This window comes from Tauraco erythrolophus, chromosome 2, assembly GCF_009769465.1.
Source record: "Tauraco erythrolophus isolate bTauEry1 chromosome 2, bTauEry1.pri, whole genome shotgun sequence".
NCBI lineage: Eukaryota > Metazoa > Chordata > Aves > Musophagiformes > Musophagidae > Tauraco > Tauraco erythrolophus.
In genome coordinates, this window is record NC_141466.1 from 44,014,311 (window position 1) to 44,026,819 (window position 12,509).

Sequence of the window (12,509 nt, forward strand, 5' to 3'; positions counted from 1 at the left end):
TCCTCCCCAGGTAAACCTACAGTTGGATAATCTTTTTAATCTATTTTACCATGTAGTTATAAGGCCAGCATAAGGAAAAGAATGGAAACTCAACAGGCAGGGATGAACAGAGCGTAAAGTGCCCTCCACACCTGCAGGGCATGTTTAGGCTGATTAATTGCTCCTGGATCTAACTAAAGTCTAAGATTTGGCTAATGAATTTAAATACTTCTGCATTGGACACACTGAATGAATGCTATTCATCTCTAACAACAGGAGAAAAAAAAAAGTGTTTTAACTCTACTTCTCATTTTATTTGTTCTAAAAGCACATTTGACTGAGTACTGGCACAGGTCACCCAGAGCGGCTGTGGAGTCTCCATCCTTGGATATATTAAAAACCCATCTGGACACAGTCCTGGGCAACAGGCTCTAGATGATCCTTCTTGAGCAGCTAGTTGGACAAGATGACTTCCAGAGGCATGTTCCAAACTCAGCTATTCTGTGATTCCATAATAAACACTCTTAATAGCACCTGACCATATATTTTAATTACATCCTTTTGGTGGTTCAAATATCAAATCCAAACTTCAAGAGATATATTTTCTAGTTCAACTTTTAATAATTTAATCAACAATTTAATAAAACATCTACCTTATGTACTTTCAAATGTGCTCTATGTATAATAAAATCTGTCCACATGCTCTAAAACTCTTCTGTATTTCTACAGTCTTTTATTATCAAACAGGTTGGATGTGCTTCTCACTGAGTTTCTGCATCTTTCAGCATTCTCTCATTCTCTTTCAAGTCTTCTCCTATGCTGTTTTTTTTTACTGTCACAAGGTCATCCATCAGTCCGGCAGTTCAACATATACACTTTTTTTCTTACCAGTACCTATATCAGATTTTTTAACAGTCCACTCATTTAATCACATACAGCCTTTTTAACATTACAATCTCACCTGACAATAGCTAGATATACCCTTTTATTTCTAATATTTGTTTCGACTTTTCAGCAATAAACTGAAGACTGGGAAAATTTAGTAGTCTGAAATATCATACTTTGAAAATTTTTTAAATAATTCATTTTAAGCCATGTCATGTTAAGATGTTGTAAGTCATCTTAAGATGTGAAGCCACATCATGTTAATACTCTACAGTATTCTATGCATTGATGGTGCCAGTAATACTAACACCACAGCATCAACAAATACACCCTAAAAGAGTCACTGGGGTTGATCAAGAGATACTATATCAGTGATCAGAGTAGGTGAGAACTTCAATAGCAGAAAAGAAGGCTTAGCATTGGCTGATTAAATTTGTATTTGTATCTGCTCAGCTTACGTGCAAAAGTAGACCCAGTGAAATCAATAAGCATGTCCATACTTGAAAAATAAACCAAACGCATGACAAACAAGGCACACATTTTAGCTGAGAAACTGTAAAAGTGTAGTGTCAAAATACAGGGTCTAGAGCATAAATAAGTATAAACTCAGTTAAAATGGAGGAGACATACTCCTAACACACAAGTATTATTCTCAAAATAATGGAAATGCTGAACACTGTCTCCTATCAATAAATGTTCCCCATCTATAGAAAAATATGGGGAAACTTTCAGCATTCGTATTTACACAAATTTACAACAGACTGTCACAAAGATTTATTTTCACTATGAAGTCTCCTTGAATAATCTTACTTCCAAGACTTTTACACTGTCCACTTAGAAAGATTTAATCACTTTGAAAGATTTAATAATTTTAAAGCATTTACAGGTTTTGAGGTAGTAAAGACAATAACTACCTCAATAAGGAGTATTAACTCACCATTTGAGAAACCTGAATGATGAACATTCTATAGATCAAAGGTATAATGCTTTTTTAAAATTTCTTGGCAGAAAATGTGTAAGGGTACCCTGTTTTAAGATTTGAGGTTTAAGTAGTTAATTTATTGGGGAAAGAATCCTACCACAAAAATCTACAAAATCGGTGTTCTAAGTAAAAATACGAATTCTGTGAAAAGAGGCAAATTAATAAATATGAAGTGCCATATGATATCATCATCAATTAAATATTTATTACAGCCACAAGTCAAAAAAGACAAGACTTAAAATCAGAATTGTTGAAAGGAATTTTAAGGAGCTTTGATGCATCAGATTTCACTGTAATAATAAAATGTGTATCACAGGAGGTTTGTCTATATCAAGAATATCAATTGTTCTTGTATTTTTGTTTGTTTTATATATTTCCACAAAAAATATGGATTTAATGAAAGAACTCTTATTTAATCTCTTAACTAAGAAAAGCTTCTTATTTAAATAGTACTTGCTCTTATTTATGGGATCGAGTGCACCTTCAGCAAGTTTGTTGACGACACCAAGTTGTGTGGTGTTGTGGACACGCTGGAGGGAAGGGATGCCATCCAGAGGGACCTTGACAGGCTGGAGAGGTGACAACCTAATGAAGTTCAACAAGGCCAAGAGCAAGGTCCTGCACATGCATCAGGGCAATTCCAAGCATAAGTACAGGCTGGGCAGAGAATGGATTGAGAGCAGCCCTGAGGAAAAGGACTTGGGAGTGCTGGTGGATGAGAAGCTCAACATGAGCCCAGAGAAGTTGTGGATGCCCCATCCCTGGCAGTGTTCAAAGCCAGGTTGGATGAGGCTTTGGGCAACCTGGTGTAGTGGAGGATTTCCCTGCCCATGAGAGGGGGGTTGGAACTAGATGATCTTTGAGGTCCCTTCCAACCCTAACCATTCTATGATTCTATGATTCTAATGTGTGCTGGCAGCCCAGAAAGCCAAACATTTTCTGGGCTGCATTCAAAGAAGCATGGCCAGCAGGTCAAGGGAGGTGATTGTGCCCCTCTACTCTGTTCTCGTGAGACCCCACCTAGAATACTGTTTTTTCAGCTCTGGAGTCCCCAACACAAGAAAGACATGGAGCTGCTGGAGCGGGTCCAGAGGAGGGCCACAAAGATGATCCGAGGGCTGGAACATCTCTGCTATGAAGACAGGCTGAGAGAAGTGGGGCTGTTCAGCCTGGAGAAGAGAAGGCTCTGGGGTGATCTTATAGCAGCCTTCTAGTACTTAAAGGGGGCCTACAGGAAAGCTGGAGAGGGACTTTTTACAAGGGCATGTAGTGATAGGACAAGGGGCAATGGATTCAAACTGAAAGAGGGGAGATTTCCATTAGATCTAGGGAAGAAATTCTTCCCTCTCAGGGTGGTGAGGCACTAGAACATGTTGCCCAGAGAAGTTGTAGATGCCCCATCCCTGGAAGTGTTCAAGGCTGGGTTGGATGAGGCTTTGGGCAACCTGGTGTAGTGGAGGGTTTCCCTGCCCATTGCAGGGGAGTTGGAACTAGATGATCTTTGAGGTCCCTTCCAACTCAAACCATTCTATGATTTAATCAGAACTTACAAAAGCACTACCATGAAGATGACTGATATTAGGGCAAAATTCTTCAGCTGCAAGGGAAAATGTTTTTAGAGCTAGCAATGATCTAAAACTTTTCTAATATTAGATCATCAGAAGGGAGAGTGTGGGGTTTTTATTCATGGAAACGTGTAGCCGTATCAGAGGCCCAGGCATCAACTGGCTTATTTATTTCCATCTCTGTGAAGACTCTCTAATGCCCCAAAACACTAAATTTGTGTGAACATTGGCCAAAGTTCAATGACTCAATCAAAATCTTTAAATTAAACCAATTATGGGAAAAGGCAGCTTTTTAAATTAAGAGAACAATTCTAGTAGAAAGAACATTCTTCCTTCTGAAGTTATCTACTGCGTATTTACATGTTTTTTCTTTAGGTAAAAGTGCTTAATTGGAGCAAAAGCAAAAAGGATGAATCTAGCTTCTCTGTTTCTCCTGATTGTAGAATCAGAAATGTTTACTACCTTTTGCTTTTGCTATTGCGATAGCAGTGAACTGCGAAAAAGGAAATTTATCCAATAAAATTTTCAGAAACAAATAATAGATATTTTGAAATAACTCTAATTCAAAGCCTATCATAACTATTTTTCTATTTGAGATATGTAAGAAACATATTACTATGCACTTAGTATAGCACCAAAACCGATGGATTTATCTTAACATATGCTTTAATCTTTATATTCTTCAAATTGATTAGCTATTGTCAAAGCTGGTTCAATAAAAATTTTACATGATTAGCAGTATACCAAAGAGAGAAATGAAGCGTGATCTAAAATATATTATAAATTCAAATTATATACAATCACACATCAGATGCTCAGTTAACTATATTACTTCTCAAAAAAACATTTTTAAAACAAACAGAAAAAGCTACTATCACAAATAAAGAAATAGCCTAACATAAGGAAAATGTACATAAGGAAATAAATACAGGTCAAATAATTCAGTTCTTGGAATAAACATCAGGATTAATTCTCTCTGCTTCAGGCTATATAATAACCAGGCAAGACTAGGAAGTCATCTGCTATATTCCCTCAGGAAGATAACTTCAGCAGATACAATCTCAGACAAGACACAGCCCCAGAAAATCTGGACTGTGATAGCAGGCTGGATCTAGACACTTGACAGTAAGCAGATTCACATATTCAAATGTTTTGATCACTTTTTTTCATTACTGACTGTTCTACAAAATGACTGCAATGAAAGCAGTCCAATGCTCAGACTGACTACTGAAGTCACGTGAGGTCTGGCAGTATTTGCTCTGCACCATCATCCAAGGTCCAGCTTTCCTTTTTCACACCTAACTCATGCACACAGTGCCCTTCTGGAAAAGCACTGTGAGGATGGGGTTTGTTTCCATCACAGACCAGCCAAATGCTTTATCTGTATGAAGAAACTCAGGAATTTCATGGTCTTGAGAACGTAAAAGAAAAAGGTGTACTCCCTATCTCAAGAGTACGAAGGACAGTCCTACAAACAGAAGAATGAGAACAGCACCGGAAAACTAACCATCTTGGGTAAAATTGCAACCATATGGGCTGGACATTAGCCCACATTCTGGCTCATATAACAACCATGAGGAACAAGCTTGCTTCATAAACAAGAAAGGGGTTTGGTCATGGGCTTGAAGGGAAGACATGTGAGTACTTTAAAATCACAGATTAAAATCCCAGTGGGAGACCAATTCATGACCATGTAGCTAAATTCAAAATAAACTTACGGAAAACCATGCAATGTTTACATAAAAATCAACAGGTCTGAAAAATTAAAAATTTTGAACAGAGAAGGCCAGTACTTGAGAAACTAAAGAAAAGCTCCATGTTATTCAAATCCAAGAAATATCCCAAAACAAGCAAGATAAAAAACACTGCAAAAGATTGAAAAGAACATTAATAGATGTATTCTGACAGTGTCAGATTGAAGTACACACTCTTGCTGTTGAAAAAAAGAACTAAATGCTTGACCAGAGAAGAATGCAGTTTACCACAGAAAACCAACTACTATCTACATTGCAAACAGAGTGCCTCAAGGACAAGTGAAGCATTTATTGAAAGTCCTAACAATAAATTGCAGGAACAGACAAAGTCCTCGGGTTCTGAATGGACAGACAGGGAAAGAAAACAGAAAACAAGGTGCAGCACACATCATTTGGAAAGAATCACAGAAACAGATGGCATAAATGGAAAACACAGCAAGGGAAACTCATCCAAACCAATGGGTTGCTGTATACCCTTGATGAACACAATATATTTAGGAATAAGACATATTTCTTCTGCTGATAGACAGCACAAAGAACATTGAAAAGAAATACATAAAGCGTCAGAAGAGCATTGTCCTATGACAACACCTGGGACTCTCATCAGAGAAAAAAAAAAAGTCCTCAAGATTAGTTTGTCAGCAGGACCTTGATGGATATTTAAAAAAATGTTGTGAACAAATGAAAAAGAAACATCTTTAAACAGTAACAGTTCTGATCCAGATAACTACATATGAACTGGAGATAGATAATAAGAGTTCAACAGACAGGTATGAAAAATAAGGGCCCCCAAACAAGAAACACAAGCCTCCAGGTACTACTAATACAGACATATGCTAAGTCCTCGTCCAACTCAGACCTGAACACCTGTACTCACCCTTGCACAAATTAAGGTTAAGACACCAGCTGTTTCATTTGGGGTACAACGTAGCCACCAATGTAAAATCCTTTGTGCATGGCCTGAGCTGCCATGGCATCTCCAGCCCCTCTGGCCAGGACTGCATCAACATCCTGACTGATGCTCCAGGAAGGCCTGATGAGTTTCCAGCCAATCTCTGCTTCAGAATGAGAATTTAATCTCAGTAGGGAACAGAAATTGTTGAGCTTTCAACCCCTTAAAGCAAGAGAAATTTTTATTACTGCTCACCTGAAGAAAAAGCATGATGTAGTCCTCTCACAAATACCATTTACCCAGAAGAGGGCCCTGGAGTATCTGGTTCAACAAAAACTATGTGACTGTACAGAAGTTTCAAAAAGAACAAAAGACTTTGTGAGCACATGAACAGATCTGTAGGTGAGAGCTCTGAGGATCTCATGACCTTGTGCACAGACATGCTCCTTGAGACCTAGCATGAAGATGTCTTTTTTTTAAAAAATCTTATTTGTTTCCATGACAATGCTACATAACAGATTCACACACTGTCAAACATAAGAAAAATTTTAGGGAAGGAACCATTCACCCAAGAGGTCTCCTGGGTACAGATACAGGCACATTCTTGAAAAGAAGTATGCCTTACGCTTATAGTATATAAGCAATCTGTATCTCTGAAAATATTTAGTTTGTGTGAAAAATTTATTACTAAATAGAATAAAGATTAATCTCCTAAAATTTAGCCATCACTATAAGTAAAAACCTACAGTCCACGTAAAACATTAATACTATCTCAAAGTTTTTGCCCAACTTCCTCTTTGTTGGGATGCACCACTCCTGAGCTCAGAGGAGTTGATCCTTGAATATTAACCAGCTTTCTTGGGCCTCTTTTCCCCCCAGGGCTTTATCCCATGAGACACTACCAAGAGATCCCTGAAGAGGCCAAAGTCTGCTCTCCTGAAATCCAGGGTAGTGAGCTTGCTGCGCACCCTCCTTGCCTCCCTAAGGATCTCGAACTCCACCATTTCATGGTCACTGCAGCCAAGGCTGCCCTTGAGCTCCACATTCCCAACGAGATCCTCCTTGCCTGGAGGACAGGAACAGAAATAACTGGCACTTCTTGTTAGATTCCAAGATGGACAGTTCAATTTTGGCGCGCCTCATTTGTAAAAGGTGACTTCTGAGATACCATTTTGCACTACATGCAAGCCATTAAACATGTAGGTCTATGGTTTCAGTGATCAGTGCATTATTTTCACAGCTCTTGCAGTATTTTATTTTGCTGATACAGAACATGGTAGTGATATCATATCTGCTCTAAATAGAGAGGCTAAAAGGATAAATTGATTCAGGAGCAGAAAGCCCGGTGTGTTACCTTTCACCACGATTTTTAGAATGCTGTAATTTGCACTCAACAGGGAATGTAAGTCTTGAGCTTTCATTTGAATTCCTTAAAGCAGCTCCTTAGCCACAGAGAGAAGCATGCATCACTACTAACCTGGAAAGCAGAAGTCTACTGTTCGCATGATCTAACACCTGTTATCATTGCAGGGAGTCTCATAACTCCCTCACTCAGTATCACCATCAAGTAAGCTGGGAAACAGTCAAGCAAATAAGTTTTGGTTCAAGTTATTTTTGCACAGATTTCATATGGAGCCTTGTAAAATATCCAAACCTGAATTTTCAAACTGTCTGGCATGAACCTGCTAGCTAGCTGCAATTGATACAGGCTGGTTGTAAATTTTAGTAACGTTTGAACTAAACAAAACTGACAAGTTCTGATCTTCCCATTAGTATAGAGATATGACACAGAACTACCAGTTAGGAACCTGACCACAGGTTTTGCAGACAGACTATTTAGATTAAGAAAAATGGGGGCGTAGGAGCCCAGGAAGATGAGGGTGAAGATCCTGGGAAGTTGAGGATGATCCTGGAGATCAGAGATGCACGGAGATGAATGCTGGGGAATGCCCTGGGACCACAGTCTGTAATGCCCAAGACTGTTAACTGCAAACAACTGCCAAGCACATACTGACATGACTTTCTGCCCCATCCTCCCAGACCAGCAGTGATTCTCTTACTGGGAAAGAAAGTTGAGACCTCAGTAAACACACCACCAGAGTCGGGAGCAAGTGAGGGACTGTGTGAGACAATCAAGCAGGGGTATAGTTCTAATCTCCTTGATTCTTAAAAAAAACAAACAAACAAAAAAAACCAATCCAAACCAGTATCCAGATCCACTACAGGCTATCATTTACTGTCTCATCTGTGACACCATCACACACATTTGTTCATGATTCAATTACTTTGCACGCTGTCTTTTATTAGGTGGATGTAAGACTTCCACTCATTGCAGACAGTTCAGAGTTCTCGAAAATTGGTGTAAAATGCCTGCTCCTTTTGAGTTTGCTGACCTGTGCATGTGGCCACTTGAGTGTCCCCTCAGTCCAGAAACAAGCATTTATCTCTACCACAACCAGGCAGAGAGAACTGAAAAAGCATTTAGGTACATATATCAATCTGGTTTTGACAACGCAGAAGGGAATTTTTCACTTTGTGACAACCTGCTCGTCTAGAGCATATAGAGCAAGAGAAGACACTAAATGAAGTCACATTTGAAGGCAGCAAAAGAATTTTGGAACAAAGCATGGAACAAGTGTAAGAGACCCTGAGCCCCAGGAAAGACATACCATTTATTAAAATACATAGCTGAAAGGTCAAGCTCCAAATCATCCATTAAAAATAGGAATCTGTCATGTTGTAAGGAAGCTCTCATTTGATCTGGAGTTAACAGGAGGTCTAACAGACTCAAAGGGTATGGTTTGCGTGAATGTCAGCCTTGAGGCCCAGATACTGGGAAAGCAATTATATCAGAGGCTTCAGAAGACTGACAAACCATCCACCCCTAATAACCATTCACCAAGCTAAAGAAAAAACAACATTTCTGATGCTCAGCAACTATCACCAGCACCAGAGAAGACTCTGAAAAGCCACAATCTGGACTGAAAGATCCTTAACTGTTATTAGTCAAGCAAATGTTATTGAATCACACAAATGCAGCAACGAGGAATGGCAGCAATAAGATCTGTACGAGATCTTGATGACAAATGTGAACCAATACTCCTCCTCTTCTCCTACTGAATATCTCAAAGACTGTCTGATGTAAAGGATCAATTTCTGAAGACCCAGCCACAGCCAACTTTTTTTTTTTTTTTTTTCCATTATCATTAGTTTTCAGGCGGACATGTTTTGGTTTGGGTTTGTTTTGGTTTAACATTAGGAGTGGCCACTGCAGAGCCCTGTACCCTGACTGCCCTTAAGCTGACACCACAAAATTTGTGCACAGCAAAGTGTCCATTTCCAGGCAAAGCAGATGCTGATGGAGACAGTTTTCCTTAGTCACTTTTTATACAAAAATTTAAGACTCCTAGTGAATCCCAATCCTACTTCACAACCAAAAACACACACACACAAAAGATAACTAGAACCCAATTCACATCAAGTAGGGAACTATGTTAAATACAAAGATACTGAAGATTCTTCACCAAAGAAATAACTTCTACTAGATCCTACCAACACATAGCAAGGCAGCTAAAACAGTAAATCCTAACCAGTCTTTCCAATGATTAGCAGGATAAAAATCTCAAGAGCAGCATCATTTTTTGATGCCTACAAAAAAAGAAAAAAGCCAAAGGAATATATCTCTAGTGCCTGACAAATATACAGAAGACAGTCAAATGCTTATTTATATGAACCAGGAGAAAAGAATAATAATAAATAAATAAATAAATTTAAAAAAACTTTTTTGCTAAACTGACTCAGCTTAACTCTCACCCATATGTCTTCCTCCAATGAAGATGACTGCATCTTTTTATAGCCTTAACGTCTTGCTAGAGCAAGCAATGGGAGTCACAGTCCTTCAGTATACATGTCAAAGTTCCAATTTCTGTGTTGTCCTTGTTTTATATAAGATAAGATTTCAATTTAATGTTACCTTTTTAAAAGCTGCTAAAAACCTCTGCTTAATTTCACTAGGCATTTCATGTTCTCTTGTTTAGGGGAAGTTAGAGCAATGGATGATTAAGAATGTATGTTTTTTAGAAGTTTGCTACAGAAAACAACTACTTATGTCTACTGACTACACAGCAGAGTCTTCCACAAATCACTGCAAGAATAAAAATAAGTTCTCTAAAACATTGCCAGATTCATTTATACTTTTTTTTTTAATCACAGTGCAGTAAAACAAAGTAAAACAAAATTCTGCATTGTATCCACTATGGTAATAAACTCATAATATTAAATAATAAAAGGTGATGGCAATAATCAACACATCAGTGGGAACACTGGAGCCAGAAAGCCAAGATTCTAGTTTAAAACTTTTATAAGAAGAGATATTTCACAATACATACTGACAAATTGCATATAACATTCCTACACAAATAGAAAGTAACATTGAAAAGCAGTGCCTTATTAATGAAAGTGCCAAACAAAATACACCTTACCTGAGTTATTCCACTGGGAGGGATTCTGTAGGACTGCAGCTTCTGCTTCAACAGCTCAGGATCACTGTGGCGGAATGGGCACCCTGACAGCAAAAAAACCAAGCAAGCTCACAAACAAGGCTGTTTACCCAGGAGTTAGAGCAGTAAGGCACTCAAGAGACCAGCTAAGCTGTTCCTAATTGTCTAACAGCTTATCAGCTTATTAATAAGAAAGTTAATTGCCCATGTGTACAATTGCATATTTTTCGTTGTTTTTTTTTTTTTTTTTAATAATTATTCCACTGCATGGTTATCAGGGCACCACAGGCTCAAGAGTTACGTAAAATATCCCAACATAAACAGGCCATAATTCTCATACACTGACAGGAAAAGAGTTTTAGTTAGTTCCTTACTAACCACAATGATGCTGGTACATTTAATAGCTGCGAAAAAAAACAGGCAAAGACGAGTAATGAGAGCCAATTGGTCTTTAAAGCATCGTCTTTTGTAAAAATAGTACTTTAGAAATACCTTAGAAAGTTCCACCACCTTATTAAGTAGAGTGGAGGATTTTGTCCCAGAATTATTTTTGAGACACAACTGAATGAACAACTTAGTACTAGAATAACAATGGTGAAGCTGGTGCAGGTTTTCCATGTTTAGTCATAGAGGAGAGGTAGAAGGCTTTAAAGTACCCTAGCAAACTTCAAGAATTTCTGTATGATTGAATTCATATCTCAAAACACCTCTAATTGGTCATTTTTTAAAGCATCTATGCATTTAAAGTCTCCTTGCACTGCATGACACAATGTATATAAAACCAGAAGCTATCAAGTGCTATCTAAAGAGAACAGTGCAAGACCACCGTAGCCTTAACATAAAATACATAATTCAAGAGACTACAGGAGGGAGTAACTTCTCTAGCCAAGGGTTTCCACTGTTTTTAAACTTTTTTTTTGTTTTACAGAACTCACCATGATAATCCCCTTGACTTGGTGGATTGGACATGATAATCTTCATGCAGCTGTATGGGGTATAATCAGTTCTCTTTCCTTCTTTCCCATAGCTGTGGCGAATGCTGTAAGCATACCCCTTGTCAAACTAAATAAAAACAAAAGAATAAATTCTTACACACTGTGCCAGTAATTCTATCTGCTCTGCAAACAGAAATATTGGATAACAAAATAAATCTTACAAACATATTCAAACTGAGAAAAATAAAAATCCAGTTGCTTGCTGCTACCTTTGATTTTTATATTACATGGACTTGTATATGTACATATACGTGTTCAACAGACACATCACAAGATAAGTGTGTAACTGCATTGATTTAAGGACTTTTCAGCTGATGCAGTAACAATTTTAAAGATAAGATGAGTTAAAGATCAGAATTTTGAACGCCACAACGTTAATAAATGCAGAAACTACAGTAGTTTTAAATTTTACACAAATGTCCATAAACTGATTGCTTTATCAGAGCAAAAAAAGTAGAAATACAGGATTTCTTTACTCCGGTTCACGTTCTGGTTCTCCTAAAGCATAATGCTTCACCTACACTTTGTTTCAGCGCTGAAGTTCAATTTATTACATTCTAAAATGGAGTATACTTCACTTGTACAAAAGAGAAAGATTTTAGCAAATCTCTTTTGTCTACTGATAGACTACCAACTTCTCCAATAAAATGAAATCTTGTAAAGTAATATAGATGAAAACAAACATTCATCTTGGCAGCTGAGTACAGTGCTATCAATATATCATTTTAGGTAAGTCCTATGGAGAACATTCAACGACATGAGTTTATATGTGGCAATGGATGACATATGACAACTGTGCTCTTGCTCAATTCAAAATTTTAGCATTAACCTTATGTAAACTTCTGTGTCTGAATTATATATAAACAACTTCCATAAGAATTTGGTTTTTTCTCAAAAATCGCTCTAAAATAATTTTTTACTCTGATATTTTACTAATATAAGGCAATGAAATATACTG

At 37.7% G+C, this 12,509-nt stretch overlaps 1 protein-coding gene across 1 annotated transcript in view; it reads right to left on the bottom strand.

Moving 5' to 3' along the window:
* PRIM2 (DNA primase subunit 2) overlaps window positions 1-12,509 on the bottom strand; it is a 118,245-nt gene that overhangs the window by 11,672 nt on the left and 94,064 nt on the right. The window contains exons 10-11 of the mRNA XM_086608308.1: window positions 11,492-11,618; window positions 10,539-10,621 (exon numbers count right to left, since the gene is read on the bottom strand). Coding sequence (XP_086464434.1) covers window positions 10,539-10,621; window positions 11,492-11,618 — 210 coding nt within the window. The remainder of the gene's footprint in view (window positions 1-10,538; window positions 10,622-11,491; window positions 11,619-12,509) is intronic.